This window comes from Pseudophryne corroboree, chromosome 5 (genome assembly GCF_028390025.1).
Source record: "Pseudophryne corroboree isolate aPseCor3 chromosome 5, aPseCor3.hap2, whole genome shotgun sequence".
Classification (NCBI taxonomy): Eukaryota; Metazoa; Chordata; class Amphibia; order Anura; family Myobatrachidae; genus Pseudophryne; species Pseudophryne corroboree.
The window spans coordinates 179,532,220-179,553,639 of record NC_086448.1 but is presented as its reverse complement, the minus strand read 5'-3'; the positions used below and the strand labels follow the sequence as shown (position 1 = coordinate 179,553,639).

Sequence of the window (21,420 nt, the reverse complement as noted above, 5' to 3'; positions counted from 1 at the left end):
GTAATAATTGGAGAGGCGAGTGGATGAAGGTGTTATGTTACGTTTAGAAGAAACTGAGGTAGTTAGAGGTAAAGATAAATGATTAGATTTCTTTTTACTTATACTAATTTTCACATTATAAATTCACAGAAATCATCCGCTATAGTCACTACATTTGGAAATATGTTACTATGATCCCTAGTTCCCTACTTCTTCAGCTATAAAAAAAAAATAATAATTTCAGAAAATTGTTACATAACACATTCATCCACTCACCTCTTCAATTGTAATTCTAGAAATAAGCGAGTTTACCCTGTTTAATTCCCTTTATTCATTTACATTATCAAGTTGAAGATTTCAATGTACGTGAATGTTTCTTTTGCCTTAAGTTGTCAGATCAATGGGGGTAATTCCAAGTTGATCGCAGCAGGAAATCTTTTAGCAGTTGGGCAAAACCATGTGCAGTGCAGGGGAGGCAGATGTAACATGTGCAGAGAGAGTTAGATTTGGGTGTGGTGTGTTCAATCTGCAATCTAAATTGCAGTGTAAAAATAAAGCAGCCAGGATTTACCCTGCACAGAAACAATATAACCCACCCAAATCTATCTCTCTCTGCACATGTTATATCTGCCACCCCTGCAGTGCACATGGTTTTGCCCAACTGCTAAAAAATGTCCTGCTGCGATCAACTTGGAATTACCCCCCATGAGAGTAGAGCTAAAAGTTTGAATTCTTGAGGCCACTTGTGGAATAATGCACAGACCCCTAAACAGATGTGAAGCTACTTATAGTATAGTAATACTAATGACATACTTTATTATTAAAAACAAAAAACAAAAATGTCTTTAGATTTAGTGACAAGGGACTCATTATTTTAAATATGGCATTCACAGACTCACAAATCTACTGAGGCCCAAGTTGCTTTAGTGGTGCGTCAAGTTGTAGGAAGGGTAGGGTTATCAGTGCGATGTCACAATTAAAGTGTTGATTGCTTTTTTTTTATTATTATTATTGTTTATTACCATTGTGTGAAAATTACTGTCTGCCAATGAGTACTGAGATATGACAGCTATTGTTATGCAAACTGACAGGCTAATAAAAATAAATGTTCAAGTAGATCCATATCTGTGACACCTTCTGCCTTGGGCATTAAGACATGCTTAATAATGATTATATGTCAGAACTGTATTAGTAACTATCATTGTGTTAGATACATATATTAACATGGAGATTGGAGCCAAGTTGTTTAAGACAAATTTATCTCAGTACACTCCCAAATAAAAATTTTTGTTTGAGGCCCAAGAAATAACAGTTGTATTATGGTTTGGAAAGGATCATTTCACCTATCTATAGTTATTCCAATTATATCCTGCTGGCTACTTGGCAAATTAGATTGCAGTGAAGCCAATCACTGCAAACATGAGGGTGGCATGAATAGTAGGAATATTTTTTATCAGCAGCTGTTTTATCAACAGAATGCCAAGAATGTGGTTTGTTATCCGAATGCTGAGAAATGGTATATAATCAGAATGTTAAAAAAGTAGTTTAGAATCAAAATGATGAGAAAATGTTTTCTTATTAGAATGCTGATAAAACAGTATATAATCAGAATGCAGAGAAAGTAGTTCATAAGCAGAATGCTGAGAATGTGGTTTATAATCAAAATGATGAGAAAATGGTTTATTATGAGAATGCTGATAAAATGGTATATAATCAGAATGCCGAGAAAGTGGTTTATAATCAGAATGCTGAGAAAGTGTTTTTTAATCAGAATGCTGAGAATGGGGATTATAAACAGAACAATTATAGAGTTTTATAATCAGATTGAAGTAAAATGGTTTATAATGAAAATTATCAGGAGTAGTTTACTGTCAGAATGCTGAGAAAGTGGTTTATTATATCAGACTGCTAAAATATGTTGAGAAAGTGGTTTATAATCAGACAGCATGGAAAATACTTAGAATGCTCAGAAAGTTGCATATCGTCAAAATTATTACAAATTGCTCAGATTGAGAAATCATTTTACCTTTTTAGTAGTCTGATAAATTAGGAAAACACAGTTCATGGACTACCATTACTGGAAAGTTTGAATCTTTGTATTACCATAATGCTTACGTTTCCATATTGACTGCAGAAATATCAGCTCTCTACAAATTTAGAGAAATTAATTCTGTCAATAAGTGTGGCCAGCAGGATATACTAGACTTGGCCATTTGACAGAATCAGTTATAATAGTTGATTATTCTTCTTTCAGTACAGATGCTGATTAATTATAAAGCAGAGTAACATCTGTCCATAGTGATAGTGGCTAGTAATATAAGAAAGCTTAATCATTTTATATGTATTATACTGTATAATAATTTACATTCCATTATTCAAGTACACAGTAAACAACAACTTTATTTAGTTGTGAGTTACGTTAATTGAAATCTGTTACAATATACAAAATCAGATATTCCGTTCAATAATTCTGTTCTGCAATGACACAACACAATGTTATTCAAAGTGTGCCCTGTACAGTTATTTAATTGACAATTCACGGGTTGTCTCTTTGTGTAAAATAACTCTTAGAATTCATTATTGAAAACTTGATAATTCTGTCATACTGCAAAGTGGGTCTAGAGTAGACCAACAAGCAGTCCAACACTGTCATATTAATCATGTAAGCAGTCAAATACATTTTATTTTCTTTCTATTCCAGACCATAAAGCAGATTTAGTTGTATGTGTCCCAAATCTTCTCTTTTATCTGTGCATAGACCAGGTTTTCTGCAGTAGACCAGACACAAGCCATTTTTTTTGTTACTGATAAATTAGTATGTCTGTGGTTTGCTCACATACACACAAAATACAGAAGTGATTTGTGTGAGATAACTACAAATCTATTGATGCATTCTTTTCTCCACAATATTGCTCACTGACGGAAAGATTCAGCTGGTCAAATAAAATGATTATCTTTTAATGAAAGATTTTATTTGATGCCTTACTTAGTAAGAAAAGAAAAGAACATATACTGAATAAGGAACACAAATGTATAAAATATCAAAATAACTTAAAGAATAAAAAATCAGATATTTAAAAAAATGCAAATGTATTTTTAATAAATGAAAAACATATTATTTTATGTTTAGTTATAAAGTAGTATAGCACACATGAGAACTTATTTGTTGAAGGGGGAGCAAAAGCAAACACTTAAATGGTTTACCACAAGAAAATTAATAAGACTAAATATATATATAGATGTTTGTGCGCATTTTATAATAATAAAGATCCAAAGATGAATTGAAGCAAGCTGTTGGGATAAATAAATGACAATTTTCAGTATTACAGAAAATACTGAATCTATTTCAGTTAATTATGTTTTAAATTATTTAATTGCATTTTATATAAACTGGAAAACAGTGTTTTAATGCTTAAAATGTTTGCTTAAATCAGTAAAATCTGCAAGTGTAGCTATAATTAATATTGGATTTCAGACTGAAGATTGTGTTAGAAAATTATCACCCCAGCAACCTGAGTACATAAAGATTAAATATTGTCTTTGTGCAGGCAGTTCCTACTTATTCATATTGATGCTGTGTATACAGAAATAGAGATAAATTTCATCCAATTTTCATCTGAAGATTGTGTCACTTGTCTTGTTTTTTGTACTGTAAACAATAGTTTTAATATATTTTATTATTGTAGCAAGATATATTTACTACAATTCTCAAATAAACCTAACAATTGCGTGTGTTCTACAGGAAGTATGTAACTGCCAGTTTTCCACAGTCTATAAACATTGTATTGGGTTACGAAATGAATATAAAATATGTGCTGAGTGTAGATGCGGTGACCTTTATTTTTGTGGCTAACGATTGCACAGTAATTATTATTATCTTTTATTTGTTCTATAATGATGATGTTCTTATCTTCTTTATTGTAGGAAAGTTAACAAGTGTTACAAGGGTCGCTCCTGTCCTGTAATAGTTCATTGCAGGTAAGTATTATTCACTGAGCAGCACGTCTTCCCAACAGAGGATGATAATCTGCCAGTCTTCTAATGGGGTTACTACAATTATGCAATTATATATCAAAATATATCTGCAATATATCATCATTGGGTAGATGTGGATGACTGCCTCTGGTTGGCCTTGAATTGCATCTAATATTATGTAGAACATACATATTTATCCAAAATCTATTACAGTTTATACAGTAGGTATGTTATAGTAGTTTCACAAGCAGGGAATATTAAGTGCACCCAACAGCAATTAGATTAAGTTTCAGAGGATTTGTCAAACAGCTGCACCTCCTCTTCTGCCCAGGATATACTACCATTTTGGTAAACACAATACTCTTAGGGTAGGAGAACCCATCTTTTGTCCTCATAGTTATTTTATCAACAGGAAATGGTCATTTTTTTAATCTTTTTTTTTTTATCATTTATAAAACAGCACTTGATTATAATGGTGAAAAAAAAAGTTTTTAGAATGGAAATTCATAAAAATTTGCAATTAGTTTTTATTAATCTGTCACCTTTTTAACTGTGGAAGCACGATTTTATTTTAGAATTTGCCTTCTTCCCTAATCTTACTTCATGCTCAAACAGCATGTCATTAAATATATAGCATTGCCTCTACTTAGTCTGCCGTAATCCCCCCGGGTGCTCGTACACTGTACACAGTGTCTCAATTCACAAGTGAAAGGAATTAATCCCTACGGAAGATCCACTATTGTCGCCTTTATAACCTGAATTGTATTTTGTTTCTTTTTCTTTTGTAGTTTGTTTATTTACCCACTTTGTAACCTTGTGTCTTTGGGCAAACTACATTTTTATGACTTTCTTTATTTCATTTTGTTGCAGAAACTAGCTATATGGAACAATAGTTAATCCCAGTTGAACAGCTTGTGCTGATTAAAGGCTTTTGTGTTTTTATGCTTTCTATTCCCACCCCCTCTTTTAACTCTCCTTCCATTTAGCTTCACCCATATTACATTAACAATAAAATTAATAGCAGAGAAACACCCCTTTGACTTTTTTCCTTTCACCGGCAGAATGCTAACAGAATTTTCCTATTATTCACAGTGATGGTGCGGGGAGAAGTGGAACCTATATCCTGATTGACATGGTACTCAATAAAATGGCTAAAGGTAAGCTTCAAAATACCCACCACCTCCTTTCTTCTATATGTATGTTGTTCCTATGGCAACAGGGAGCTGCCTTCAGCGGAGAGCCATAGACTGCAGGTTTTATACTGGATTTATTTTTCGATATTTGGTGCACAGTACTCATGAGGATACAGCTCAATGCATACCTAGTCATTGGAGGATAACAAAGTGAATTATTTTAAGGACTTAAATCGTTCCAGTGCAGGCCCTTGTAGTACTGGTATTACAAAAGTATCACCCATATGAGTTATTTTAGATTCACAGGAGGACATTTAAAAAAATGTACATGTTATATATATATATATATACATATATATATATACACACACACAGTAGATAGATAGATAGATAGATAGATAGATAGATAGATAGATAGATAGATAGATAGATAGATAGATAGATAGATAGATATCGTCCGAAGTTACATATATCCCCATTCTTACAATACATCTTGTCAACATTTAGATGTGGGTGAAATTTTCAAAAGAAAAGTATATTTTCCAGTTTGGTTGGCTGTAACTTTGTTGAAAATTGTCTAAGGACAAAACAAACTGCACACTATGGTAATCTTTACTGGAAAGCAGTAATTTGCCTTAATTCATCGACTGCAATTTAGACATGGAACCAGGGTCCACTTACCTCTTCCTTTGTCTGTTATTACCCAGTCTTGCTTTATCACTGTTCCCAATTCCAAAGCGCAACAGAATATTCTAGTGCTGCTGTATACTGTATGTAAATAAATGTTAACAAATAAATAAAATGTCTAATTAATTTGCACTAATCTTGCCACATAAGCACTCATGGGTCAAAAATGTCATAAAAAATGGCCTAAAACATAACAATTGTCTTCATTTGTAGATTTATTCATCTATATTTCTTTTTCTTTTTTTTAAATGATTTGTTCAAAGTGGGAAGCTTTCTCTGTGTAAAACAGTGATACAGAATGACATACAAAGATGAATGTTGGGAGTGTGGAGAACAAATGACGCGCAAGGTCTGCATAACATAAATTGTGTAAAATTGCGTTACAAGAAAACAATTCCAATGTATAGGCCTATACAGATTTGGATGATTCTGCCACTTATGCCCACTTGTTTCTGCGAAGGTCAGACATACTGTGGGAGGTAGGTGGCATTCTGATGTAGGCTGAGTACATTAAGACCATGACACAAATGCCGGCCAGGGGCGTAGAGATGGAGGCTGGGCCCGGGTAATGCAGGGGGTGTAGCCATACCCTCTTTTAAAAATGTACTTATGTACCATGAGCAGATCCATGGGGGGCTACATCACTGTGATCCTATCCCCCCCCCCTTCCTCTTGCAGGCAGAGGAGGGCTGCCATAGCTCAGCCGCAGCAGCCCCGCAGACTCATGCAGCCCAGCACACAGCTTGGAGGCATAATTTGTACATCTGCTACAGGGCAGGGGCAAATACTTGATGAAGATGAAGACTTGTAGTAAACCAGGTTTATACTGTATGCTGCCCAGGCAGATCCAGGCACAGCTCTGCTTATGTGCAGAAATACACAGTTTTTACATCTGCTACATTGTTGAGCAATTTGTGCTCATTTTCCTACCGACTCTGGGCCTAATTCTGAGTTGATCGCAGCAGCAAATTTGTTAGCAGTTGGGCAAAACCATGTGCACTGCAGGGGGGACAGATATAACATGTGCAGACAGAGTTAGATTTGGGTGGGGTGTATTCAAACTGAAATCTAAATTGCAGTATAAAAATAAAGCAGCCAGTATTTACCCTGCACAGAAACTAAATAACCCACCCAAATCTAACTCTCTCTGCAAATGTTATATCTGCCCCCCCCCCCCCCCTGCAGTGAACATGGTTTTGCCCAACTGCTAACAAACTTGCTGCTGCGTTCAACTCAGAATTATCCCCTTTGCTCTATGGTGCCTGCAGGTCCTGTCCCTGAGAAGAGCCTGAAATGGGAGGCTGTGATAGTGGCTGATGTACTGACCTCTTCTGTGCCTTTGTTCTACATGGACCATCCCATGTCTAGCAAATAGTTTGAATATTCAGTCACCAATAGATTAACAAGATGCTCTTCAGCATTCTATTGCTTTTCCACTCACTCCATTTTCACAGATTTCATCAATAGAACAGAAATGAAAAATTATAATTAAATATGCTAATTGATTGCTGATAGGCAAAATGAGGTAATATGATTAAAGAAATGGCCCTTGCAGTTGTTCCACCTTAGGCCAGGGACTTTCTAGCATTCACACAAATCCAGATGTGCTAATGCGGGTTGGTATTGCACTGCCATTTGCATTTTGAAGATGAGCAACTTGGATGCCTTTGAGCTAAGTCTTATCTAAGGGCGGTGTCACATTGCAGTAATTGAACAGCTAGGAAAATGCAGCATTCAGCAGCACAGCAGAGTTACTCTTGTGTGACACATTAAGTGAAGTGAGAAGCTCTTATCTGGTCACACAAGAGCGATTTATCTGTAAAGATGCTGCAAACGCTGCCCTAGAGCTCCACCCTGAGTACGGCCTACCTATAGCCCTTGTAATCAACCACCTCATTGAATTACCATAATATGCAAGTTATTGCTCATTTAAAATATTTAATTTAAGAATATTTAATAATATTAAAACAAACAACAGTGGTTATTTCCTGATCCCACATACTATTAGTGGTTGAGTGACAATTTGAAAGGTTTTTACCATTTATGGATAAATTCCCAATACTCTTATGTGAACCTAAGAGCCGCAAAGTATTACATAGAGCAATATATGCAAACCATCCATAACGCTACAATAGAGGAGCTAATATAGAGCACTATTGGGAATTGTTAATGGGTGTCTTTAGCGCCAAGAGCTACATCGCAAGCCGACTATGGAATTCAGAGTGCAACCCCCCCACCCCCTCCTACCCCATCTTCTCATTCACTACATGGAGGTTTTATCTAAAACTGGACAACTACTTTAGTCCAAGATAAACACAGAGGTTTAAGCAATTATTTATTTATTAACATTTACTTATATAGTGCCAGCACATTGTTTTGTACTTTACAATTGGGAACAAAACAGTAATGAAACAAGACTGGGTAATAACAGACAGATAGGTAAGAGGGCATCACTTGCAGGCTTACAATCTATAGGGAAAAAGGAATTTGTTACATGAAGTCATTAGTTTTAGTACACTTTTAGGATGCTCTCTTTTATTAAAATTATTATTATGTTTTTGATTTATTTCTGTATGGTTTTCAAGAATCCTAAACCATTTAATTGTTTTCTGTCATTTCGATTAGCTGTACCCATTAGAAGGCACAGAAACATTAGATGAAGGCATATACTTGCCTGTTAGAAGGGAATAAATGTCTTGACTGTAACAGTCCAAATTAGCTGTAACAAAAAGTATTGCAACATCTTTTAAACATTAGTCAAATTAGTTTCAGCCCCATTGTAACACGATGTGGTAGAAAAAAAATGCAAGATTTACAATATATACTATTTATATCAATACAAAAGTAAATGAGAAGGATTTTTTTCCTGCTGCCGTCTTTCAGTCACTTAGGTTGACTTTATTGCATGAAGACTAAAGAATGTCATTTATTGACTCCATTCTAGCATGTAATGTCAAATTCCATTTTAAGTGTGTGCTTAGTCTTGCACAATAGAAGACAAGTCATGTGAAACTGGCCAAAGAATGGAGCCACAGAGCTTTCTTAGATTGGTGACCGCCATTTTGTGTTTGACCTGCTCCCCTCTGCCAATGGGGTGTGCAATTTGAAATCCGCTGACCTGTTGCTTAGGCTGTAGTTTAACTGAAAGATCAAAGGGCAACGCGGGCATTTCAACCCTGCTGAGGTGGGCCTTTCCCAGGCTGTCACACTGTGAGGAAGCCAGAGGTTTTGTTCTGACAGAAATCTAGGCCCAGACTGTGAGGCCTATGTCTTCTTTGTCTGGCCTGAGAAGTTTGAGGCCCAGGTTCAGAATCTAGTGTTCATCAAAATGATCAAAGGCCTTGAAGCCTTGGACATGAAATCTTTCTTTCCATTTCCTTTTCTTAAAGAATGAATTGTACAAGTACCAAAGAATGCCATTTCCAAAGCTTTTATATTGAGTGCAAGCTCTAACTTCAGAGTCCTTCAGTTGTACACATAAAATGTAAGTGCATTTTCAATCTGGGCCCAGCTGCAGGACTTGCATGTATGAGTATTTCTTTTTTTTTTTTTTTTTAAAGGCCTTTAAGGATTAAGGTCTCCAGTCTTTAAAAGGGAGTTTGAGGAAAAAAAAAAAGTAGAATGATTTGCGTTCTTGTTCTGCTGCTTAGTATATTGAAAAGCGGACAATAATGTGTTTTAAAATCAAAGTAATACTGAGAAAAACATAGCTTTGTATTGTGGGAAAGTAGAAAATCTTTAGGATGACCTTATCTTTTGTGTTTTGAAACAGGTTTCATTGTGCTACTGTATATCTTAAACTATTCCACTTCATCAGTAAATATAAAACCTTGCATACAATTAGCTTTTTGGTCATGAGAATATATTTAAAAAGTTATGTACGAATAGTGTATTTCAATTATTTGAATAAGAGCTTTGTTTAGAATAAAAATTTATTTTATTGTAGTTGCTATCTTTAGTTTTTTAGCGCCTTTTTGGGGGGATTTTATTCTAGTGGGTGCATTTCTTAAAATTTAAGAGAATACTGTTTTAAGTGCATAATTTTTTTTATTTCATTAATTCATTTTGTTACAGTATCTCTGTTTTGTAATTCTAATTACTGACCTTAAGTAAATAACATTACATTGCATTTACACAATTAATTATTCAAATTCACAAAAAAAGTAAAATGTATTTTATATTTAGGAGTGTGTTTCGTAGCTTCATACAGGATTCAGCTACTGATATGTGGCTGTTGCTGCAGTTTTTTATTGACTGATAATGAAGGGCTAAATTTACGGTCTCATTTTGTGCATCGGTTTAAAACAACAACATATCAACATGCATTGCTATTGGTTTTGACCTCTAACTCTTTGTATTTACTAGTCAGTGATTGGAGGGTGCTTTGTAACCCGCTGGCGATGCACGTTGGGTTACAGCAAAAAGCCACCTCCTTCCATTCACCATTTTTAAATATCCTTTTATATTTAAGCCCTTCCTGTTTCATTTAATATGCAAAATAAATTCAGGTTAGTATTTATAAGACTTTTAAAAAATGGATTCAATGTGCCACTAACTTCTATTGTACCGATGTGCTTAGGGCATTGTATAATCCTATAACCTGAAACACAACATTTAGCTTGTCGTGTTTTACACAAGGTGTATCATTACTCATACTGGAGTATCTATAATGGGTGCAAAGTGTGCAGTGCACAAGGGCCTCTGGGTCCAGGGGGGCCCACACAGTGCAAACCCTGTACCCATATAATTATATTTACCACTCCGTAGGCCCAGCGCTGGCTGCAGAGCTGCAGAAATCACCAGGGAAATGGCAGCCGCAACCATTTTCCCGCTAATTTGCACATGCGCAATAGAGTTGTCCCCTTGATAAAGGTGCAGGCGCCATGTTCCTGGAGACCTGCACATGCGCAGTAGACTCTGGCACAATGCCAGAGTCTGCTGCACCAATGGAGAGGAGGGAGCCCGATCAGAGCCTGCACACTGCCCCTTCCTCTCTTAAACTGCCTCTAACTACTCCATACTAATAAATATTTCCAATAAACTTTAATCTCTTAAATAATTTAATATATTAGTATTACTGGGAAGTACAAATACATTTATATAACCATATTGATACTACATGAATGCATTTTTAGTTAAAATGAGAGGAAATAACGAGGGCCACGAAAATGTCAAGAATACCGAGTCTGGTCAAAGAGGTCTTTTGATATTGTAGATCAATGTACAGTATACAGATATCCTCATGACAGCTGACTATCCTGGAATGTGCAATGTAGAATAACGTGGAATTTGATATAATAACAAATTGATATTTCAAATATTTCATATGAACAACAGAAATTCTGTTTTTCTTTAATATACCCTCTACCATTTTGAGTATAATTTCAAAGTCCTCAATAGCTGTCTTTACTATACAATCCATAGCTGAGCATAGCAAGATTATAGGATCGATGAGGAGGAAGCTGCAGCAATCCGACAGAGCTACCTGTGCTAAGCAGAGATCCACCTACACTTATCCTGACAAATACAGCTACTGCTACTCACAGGTATTAGGAAAAGTCCAGTGACACCACATGTCAAATGGATTCCACATACAATCCCATTGTCACCGTTGGCTGAATTTGTTCTTCAAGTGGGTGCTGAAAACCCGTCTCTTCATAAAAGCTTATCTGTCCACCACTTAACCATGTCACCACCACATAGTCTACCTCACCTTATTACACCCTTCAGTTCTCTCATTCCTGCTCTTAGCCACCCTACCCCCCCCCCCCACCACACACACACACACACACACTGGCTTATTCCTTCTATCTTGCGTTAGTCATCCCTTCTCTTTAGACTGTAAGCTCTATGAGCAGGGCCCTCCTCCCTCCTCTTCTTATTACAGTACCTTCTTCTCTTACATACCAGCTACTCTCTACATCTCCACCTTAGGCTCTCTGCCCCGGACTCCACTCTTTTGTTGTTTTGGTTTCTTCAGGTGGCCTAGACCATGCTAATAGATACAGGTTTCAGATTACCATTGCACTCCCTGCACAAGTGGTTGTATTGAGAGCTGCTGTGCTGTTTGTTACTTGCCTGTTTTACCCTGTACTGTCTAATTGTTTTGTCCTCTCTATGGTGCTGCAGACCACTTTTAGTGCCGTATAAAGTTAGTTTATTTTTTTATTATTATTATTATTATTATTCATTTATTTATTTATTAACAGTTTCTTATATAGAGCAGCAAAACTCGTTAATAATAAACAGTCATAGAGGTAGGAAGGCCCTGCTAGCAAGCTTACAATCTATAAGAAAATAGGCATTGATACACAAGGATAGGCACTATCTATTGCAAATTTGTCCACTGGATTGCAAAGGTTCTAGGTGGGCTGCATGATGTCACATCACAGCAATGATGAACCATGGTCAGAAGGAAGGGAAAGTGAAGAAAGAGAAAAAATGTGGAGGATATGTGCGGACTGTAGAGTGGGGATATAGGCCCTCATTCCGAGTTGTTCGCTCGCTAGCTGCTTTTAGCAGCAATGCACACGCTAGGCCGCCGCCCTCTGGGAGTGTATCTTAGCTTAGCAGAATTGCTAACGAAAGGTTAGCAGTTCTGCTATTAAATATTTCCCTGCAGTTTCTGAGTAGCTCCAGACCTACTCCTAGATTGCGATCACTGCAGACTGTTTGGTTCCTGGTTTGATGTCACATACACACCCTGCGTTCGGCCAGCCACTCCCCCGTTTCCCCAGGCATGCCTGCATTTTTACCTGACACGCCTGCGTCTATTAGCACACTCCCGGAAAACGCTCAGTTTCCGCCCAGAAACACCCCTTTCCTGTCAATCACTCACCGATCAGCAGAGCGACTGAAAAGCGTCGCTTGGCCCTGCGTAAAATTGCATAGTTTTGTGTAAAAGTACCTAGCGCGTGCGCCCTGCGGCCCATACGCATGCGCAGAACTGATCGCAGTTATGATAAAAACGGCAGTGAGTGAACAACTCGGAATGACCCCCATAATCGGATAGGAAAGCTTATGAAGGTTGAGTGAGCGGTTCTGGAATGTGATAAGTTAGCCTGAAGAGGTGAGTTTTCAGGGAACTCTTGAAGGTCTGGATAGTCTTATTGTGCGTGGTAGGGCATTCCACAGAGTGGGTGCAGCCTGATGAAAGTCCTGCAATCGAGCATGGGGGCAAGTAATGAGTGTGAATGGGAGACGTAAACCTTGTGAAGAGCAGAGAGATCGAGTTGGGAGATATTTTGAGAAAAGCGAAGAGATGTATATTGGTGTAGTTTGGATAATGGCCTTGTGTGTGAATAAAAGTATTTTATATTGAATAACGTAGAATACAGGTTACTAATGGAGGGACTGACAGAGTGGTTCTGCAGCCGATGAACGTCTAGCGAGGAAGATTAGCATCGCAGCTGCATTCAGAATGGATTATAGTGGTGAGAGTCTCTTTTTGGTAAGACCAGTTAGAAGACTATTGCAATAATCAATGTGGGAGATAATGAGTGTATGGATTAGAGTTTTTGCAGTGTCTTGTGTAAGGTATGGGCATATTTTGGATATGTTTTTTAGATGCATGTAACATGATTTTAAGACAAATTGAATGTGGGGAACAAAGGACAGTTCTGAGGCAAGTATGACACCTAGGCTGCAGGCTTGTGGGGTAGGATTGATTGTTGAGTTCTCAACAGTGATAGAGATATCAGGTTGGTAATTACTATTGGCCGGTGGAAATATAAGTAGCTCTGTTTTGGAAATATTAAGTTTGAGGTGGCGGGATGACATCCAAGATGAAACACCAGAAAGGCATTCAGTGATACGGACCAATACAGATGGTGACAAATCTGGGGAGGAGAGATAGATTTTAGTATCATCTGCATTCAGATGATACTGAAATCCAAAAAAGCTGATTAGTTTGCCAAGAGAGGAGGTATAGATTGAGAAAAGCAGAGGACCTAAGACCGAACCTTGTGGTACTCCAAATGAGAGAGGTAGCGAAGAGGAGGTGGATTCAGAGAAGCGAACACTGAAGGAGCGATTAGATAGGTAGGATAGGAACAGAGAGAGGACTGTGGGTGTCATCGCAACCCGATCACATGCTGCAGTTTTTCGCAGCGGTGCTATCAGGTCTGAACTGCGCATGCACCGCGACCCTGGGCATCATAGGACCTTACGAAGAAAGCGATCGCAAGGTGATTGACAGCAAGAAGGCGTTTCTAGGGGGCAGCTGGCAGTTTTCTGGGTGTGCCGTTGAAAATGCAGGCATGTCCAGGCGTTTGAAGGGCGGGTGTCTGACATCAATTCCGGGACCTGACAGGCGGAAGTGATCGCAGTGGCTGAGTAAGTTCAGAGCTACTCAGAAACTGCACAAAAACTTTTTGCACAGCTCCCCTGCACAAGTGATAGTACACTTGCTATGCTAAAATATACTCCCCCATAGGCGGCGACTTTCTGATCGCACGGCTGCAAAAAACTGCTACCGTGCTATCAACTCGGAATGACCCCCAGTGTCTTGAAGACCTAGGGATTGCTGTGTTTGTATGAGAAGAGAGTAATCGCCTTTGGACTTCGTAGTGACTAGATCATTCACTACTTTAGTCAGTGATGTCTCTGTGGAGTGTTGTGTACGGAAGCCTGACTGAAGTGGGTCAAATAAATTTTTATTATTTCTGCTGCGGGATACACTGGGCTCCACAAGGATTAACATCGGGGTTTAGAGTAGGATCTTGATCTGAGGCACCAACAGGCTCAAAGCTTTGACCTTCTTCCCAAGATGCATAGCGCCGCCTCCTATATCACCCCGCCTCCGTGCACAGGAGCTCAGTTTGTAAGTTGGTGCCATGCAGTAAGCAGGCAATCAACAGGAGAGCTGCTCCTGCAGCCCATATTATAAGCTAATTTCAGAAGAAAAGAAGAAATTTGAAGACTTCAAGGGCTGCAGCTTTAATGAATGTCAGTCAGACATCCTCTGCTGCAGCTCCATCACTCCCCCAGCGGTGCTGTATACTCCCGCGCCGGGTAACTACAGCGGAGGCTCCGGTGTCTTTCTTGGTCAGTCAGTCTTGATCCTCCGGGATCGCGTGGCCGCAGGTACAAGGGGAGGTAAGGGGTCTCTTTGGCCAGCTGTTATCGTGATCCGGCGCGGCCGTGGGAGGCGGGCCGCGCGCACTGGCGTGGACACTGCAAAGGGCAGCCGCTCCACTAGCCATTGGGACACCGGGCACAGGTGGGTTTTCTCTCTATAAAAACCCATTTTTATTATAGCCCGCAGCATACAGGATGCCTACCTATTGCAGTGTCTCATAAGCAGTACCTGAGGTTTGCGGTGGCCAACCTTCATTACCAATTTTGGGCGTTACCTTTTGGTTTGACGACGGCTCCGCGAGTTTTCACCAAAGTCATGGCGGTAATGAAGGCTGTCAAGGGGTCAGGATCCTACCGTACCTGGGCGATTTGCTGATCCTGGCAAATTCCCCAGAACTTCTCCTGTGTCATCTAGATCTGACTGTCCAGTTCATGAAAGCCCACGGATGGCTACTCAAGTGGAAGAAATCTTCCCTGGATCCTCCTCGGAGCATGGTGCACCTGGGAGCGTTATTGGACACTCACAACCAGCGGTTGTACTTGTCTCAGGAGAAAGTCCTGAAGCTTAAGGACAGGATTTGATGCTTCCTATCTCATCCACAAGTGTCGATACATTCGGCAATGCAAGTGCTAGGTCTCATGGTGTCGGCTTTCGACATGGTGGAGTATGCTCAATTCCATTCTTGCCCTCTGCAGAAGTTAATTCTGACCAAGTGGGACGACCTGCCTCACCGGATCAGATCTCACCTGATCTCCTTGTCTCCGGAGGACCGCCTGTCACTGAGCTGGTGGCTTCAGGACCATCGATTGAGCAGGAGCCGTCCTCTCTGGATATCCAACTGGGTCTTGCTGACGCAGATGCCAGTCTGAGAGGTTGGGGCGTGGTATTGGAACTACACTCCCTTCAGGGTCGGTGGACCGAGGAGGAGTCTCTACTCCCGATAAACATTCTGGAACTGCGGGTGGTGTTCAATGCACTGAACCTGGCCCAACATTTGATACAGAACAGACCTGTCCAAGTACATTCGGACAACGCCACCACGGTGGCGTACATCAATCATCAAGGTGGTGCTCGGAGCCGCATGGCAATGAGGGAAGTAACACGAATTCTTCAGTGGGCAGAACGCCATCTGCTGGCCATATCCGCAGTGTTCATTCCGGGGGTCCTAAACTGGGAAGCAGACTTTCTCAGTCGTCAGGACGTACACGCCGGAGAGTGGAGCCTCCCTCCAGAGGTGTTTCAACTTCTCATGGACAAGTGGGGCCTTCCAGATGTGGCAAAGAAATATGTGTACTGGCGCCGGCTGTGATACTAATAAGGGACGGTATTTTAAAAAGAATCACAAGATTTTAATAAACATACAGGATTGGTTAAATGAATAGATCAGATGTAATCACACTATCTGTTCTTAGATCATAAACAGATGATTTTAAAAAGATGTCAATTAGGACCAATTGGATCCCACTCCTGGTAAATATTAAAACTACACAGTCTCCGGTTAGGACTCCCTCCTCATAATTTCTTGGTTCACTTGAGATAATAGTAGTTACCCAGTCCTTATGGATGTTGTCCCTAGGATCTCAATTTAGCAGGTGAGAATCCAGTTGGCAGCAGGGGAGTAATTTCAGGTTCCAATGGGCAGATGGTGTCCAATGAGGGCAAGGGTCCAATTGTTACCGGAGATGCCAGGTGGATCCAGAGCTGATGGTCCGTGTCCTTAGCTCAACGCGTTTCGCTGGTCTAATGGCTGCCAGCTTCCTCAGGAGCATATGCCTTGTCGGTTTGGTTTTAGAGAAAGATTGCTGCCCTATCTGATGTTCATACCTTCACGCAGGGTGTGTTGCGGATTCAGCCTTCTTATGTACCACCTGTTGCCCCATGGGATCTGTCGGTCTTGCAAGAGTCTCCGTTTGAACCTCTTGCGTCTGTTGACCTTAAGTGGCTTTCCTTTAAGGTTTTGTTTTTGCTGGCTATTGCTTCAGCTAGAAGGGTCTTGGACTTGGGTGCCTTATCCTGTAAGTCCCCCTATCTGATTTTTCACCGTGTCCGGGTGGTTCTTAGAACGCGTCCGGGTTATTTACGCAAGGTGGTATCTTCCTTCCACCTTAATCAGGAGATTGTGGTCCCGGCCTTTAATTCTCCTGAGGTGTCATCTAAAGAGCGGTCTTTGGTTGTGGTACGTTCTCTTCGTATCTAAGTGAAGAGAACCTCCTCCATTCGGAAATCTGATTCTCTTTTTGTACTGTTTGGTACAAACGTGACTGGCCTGCTAACAAGAAGACCGTGGCCAGATGGATTAGAATGGTGATTGCACATGCTTATGTACAGGCTGGCCTTCCAGCTCCTGCTACCATTAACGCCCATTCTCCTCGGTCTGTCGGACCTTCTTGGGTGGCCCGCCGTGGTCCTCAGTAAACATGTTCATAAGGTTCTATGCCTTCGAAACTTCGGCTTCCCAGGATGCTTCCTTTGGACGCTGGGTTCTTGTGCCCGCTACAGTGCGTCCCCTCCCATAAGGTACTGCTTTAGGACATCCCCGATGTTAATCCTTGTGGGGCCCAGTGTACCCCGCAGCAGAAAACGAGATTTATGGTAAGAACTTACCGTTGTTAAATTTCTTTCTGCGAGGTACACTGGGCTCCACAAGGCACCTGCCCTGACGCATTTGCTTCTTTGGGTTGGTATGGCATTAGCCGCTGACACCCTCTCCTGTGGGGAGTGTGTGGTGTATGTGGCTACTAACGATTGTCGTCTCTGGTACCTGCTACTGCATTGGGCTGGTTGACAAAACTGAGCTCCTGTGCACGGAGGTGGGGTTATAGAGGAGACGGCGCTATGCATCTTGGGAAGAAGGTCAAAGCTTTGAGCCTGTTGGTGCCTCGGATCAAGATCCTACTCTACACCCCAATGTTAATCCTTGTGGAGCCCAGTGTACCCCGCAGAAAGAGATTTAACAACGGTAAGTTCTTACCATAAATCTAATTTACTACTATTATTATTATTAATAATAATAATAATAATAATAGGATTAATGGAGGAAATGCCTGTGATCCCCTTGCTTTCACTTGCAGAGACCAAAAACAAGGGGTGCATGTAGTATCAAAAAGATTTTGCCACATTGCTACAGTGCTACTACTAACCGCAAGCACAAGTGGATATGGGTTCATTGGAACCAATAGGTTCCACCTTCATAACTATATTCATGATGATAAAAATCTTTTTTTTTTTTTTTAATGTACACCAGTGAGTAAGGTCCTTTATTCACATGACAAATAAATGATGTTTTGTTAATAAATGTACTGTATGAATGTGAAACATTCTCTGCACATCAATATAATTGATTTTGCCTAATGTACCAAAAAAAAAAAAAACCAGTTTTGATGCTGGGGAATTATGATTTAGTTCAAGTAGTTCAAAGCCATTTTAATACCTCTAGAATCAAATCAGTAAGGACAGAGATGAGGATATAGATCAGAGGATCTTGACAAATGTAACCTGGGAATTGATCATGTTTCTGAATCTGGGACCTGATCTTATTTTTTAATTGGTTTTAAGACCCATGTCTGTGTGAGTGTTTAAATAAAAATTTATAGAACGGTAATTCATATTTTTGTTATATGTATCTGGTACTGTACACAAAATATGAAAATAATTGTTAAATAGAAATCAGTGGAATCTGAGAGGTACAAAAATTGTAAATAGTATTAATAATGGGTTTATTAGTAGGCATCTCAGAAGTGTTCACAAATAAAATCATGGCAGTCCAGCATAAGTTCTCACTAGGAATGATGTTTCCTAAAGATTTGTGGCTATTTGTAAGAGATCCAAATAACTTGCATGTTGGTGTACTGTAATCTTTGGCTTGTAAATATAAGATGTTCTTAAAGTTAATTAGTATGCATTTCTCAAAGTATAAGTGACACACAGCAGTATTCTGCAAATATTTACAGAGGATAGTCATTAAATTATTAGCATGAAGAGAGGGGATATGGTTATGTGACAATACCGACGCCGAGATCCCGGCCCCGGATTATACCGCCGGTCGGCATGCCAACCGACATAGACCGTTCCCACTCGTGGGTGTCCACGACACCCATAGAGTGAGAATAGAACCTGTTGCGAGTGCAGCGAGCCACCAAGCCTGCTGCATGGAGGGCGCACATAGCCCGCAAGGGGCTTTGTTGCGCTCGCCCCCGCCGCCCATCTAACAGCCGGGATTCCCGGCGTCTGTATTGTGACCACTGGTCACACATACCCAATCCGAAGAGAGAGTATAGGTATTGCTCTGTAAAAGGGATATTATGACAATCTGAATAGTATAGCACAAGCTCTAGGACAGCAATTTCTGTATAGTAAACCATTGGTGTAAATCATGCTGCCAGTGGCAAACGCAAGATTTTGAAAGGGCGCTTTCCAGATATTTTGTTACAGAACCAATGATAAAAAGTCTAACCAGAATAAGCCTACAACATATATATGCATCCCCCCATCCCACCCGTTATCAGAAAGCACAGCCACCATCACCGTCCCACCATAAACAGAAAGCACAGCCACCATCATCGCCCCACCATAAACAGAAAGCACAGCCACCATCAGCCCCCACCCATAAACAGAAAGCACAGCCACCATCATCGCCCCACCATAAACAGAAAGCACAGCCACCATCACCGTCCCACCATAAACAGAAAGCACAGCCACCATCACCGTCCCACCATAAACAGAAAGCACAGCCACCATCACCGTCCCACCATAAACAGAAAGCACAGCCACCATCAGCCCCCACCCATAAACAGAAAGCACAGCCACCATCATCGCCCCACCATAAACAGAAAGCACAGCCACCATCAGCCCCCACCCATAAACAGAAAGCACAGCCACCATCATCGCCCCACCATAAACAGAAAGCACAGCCACCATCACCGTCCCACCATAAACAGAAAGCACAGCCACTATCAGCCCCCACCCATAAACAGAAAGCACAGCCACCATCATCGCCCCACCATAAACAGAAAGCACAGCCACCATCACCGTCCCACCATAAACAGAAAGCACAGCCACCATCATCGCCCCACCAAAAACAGAAAGCACAGCCACCATCACCGTCCCACCATAAACAGAAAGCACAGCCACCATCAGCTTCCACCATAAACAGAAAGCACAGCCACCATCACCATCCCACCATAAACAGAAAGCACAGCCACCATCACCATCCCACCATAAACAGAAAGCACAGCCACTATCAGCCCCCACCCATAAACAGAAAGCACAGCCACCATCACCGTCCCACCATAAACAGAAAGCACAGCCACCATCATCGCCCCACCATGAACAGAAAGCACAGCCACTATCAGCCCCCACCCATAAACAGAAAGCACAGCCACCATCACCGTCTCACCATAAACAGAAAGCACAGCCACCATCACCGTCCCACCATAAACAGAAAGCACAGCCACCATCACCATCCCACCATAAACAGAAAGCACAGCCACCATCAGCCACCACCATAAACAGAAAGCACAGCCACCATCACCATCCCACCATAAACAGAAAGCACAGCCACTATCAGCCCCCACCCATAAACAGAAAGCACAGCCACCATCATCGCCCCACCATAAACAGAAAGCACAGCCACTATCAGCCCCCACCCATAAACAGAAAGCACAGCCACCATCACCGTCCCACCATAAACAGAAAGCACAGCCACCATCACCGTCCCACCATAAACAGAAAGCACAGCCACCATCAGGCCCCACCCATAAACAGAAAGTACAGCCACCATCATCGCCCCACCATAAACAGAAAGCACAGCCACTATCATCGCCCCACCATAAACAGAAAGCACAGCCACCATCATCGCCCCACCATAAACAGAAAGCACAGCCACCATCAGCCCCCACCATAAACAGAAAGCACAGCCACCATCATCGCCCCACCATAAACAGAAAGCACAGCCACCATCAGCCCCCACCATAAACAGAAAGCACAGCCACCATCACCGTCCCACCATAAACAGAAAGCACAGCCACCATCAGGCCCCACCCATAAACAGAAAGCACAGCCACCATCATCGCCCCACCATAAACAGAAAGCACAGCCACCATCAGCCACCACCATAAACAGAAAGCACAGCCACCATCACCGTCCCACCATAAACAGAAAGCACAGCCACCATCACCATCCCACCATAAACAGAAAGCACAGCCACCATCAGCTTCCACCATAAACAGAAAGCACAGCCACCATCACCATCCCACCATAAACAGAAAGCACAGCCACTATCAGCCCCCACCCATAAACAGAAAGCACAGCCACCATCAGGCCCCACCCATAAACAGAAAGCACAGCCACCATCATCGCCCCACCATAAACAGAAAGCACAGCCACCATCATCGCCCCACCATAAACAGAAAGCACAGCCACCATCAGCCACCACCATAAACAGAAAGCACAGCCACCATCATCGTCCCACCATAAACAGAAAGCACAGCCACCATCATCGTCCCACCATAAACAGAAAGCACAGCCACCATCACCGTCCCACCATAAACAGAAAGCACAGCCACCATC

The 21,420-nt window shown here is 41.0% G+C and overlaps 1 protein-coding gene across 3 annotated transcripts in view; it reads left to right on the top strand.

Moving 5' to 3' along the window:
* The window catches only part of PTPRN2 (protein tyrosine phosphatase receptor type N2), a 1,612,706-nt gene that overhangs the window by 1,572,883 nt on the left and 18,403 nt on the right, over window positions 1–21,420 (top strand). For all 3 annotated transcript variants that reach the window (XM_063921907.1, XM_063921908.1, XM_063921909.1), the window contains 2 exons: window positions 3,904–3,957; window positions 5,047–5,111. In XM_063921907.1, coding sequence (XP_063777977.1) covers window positions 3,904–3,957; window positions 5,047–5,111 — 119 coding nt within the window. The remainder of the gene's footprint in view (window positions 1–3,903; window positions 3,958–5,046; window positions 5,112–21,420) is intronic.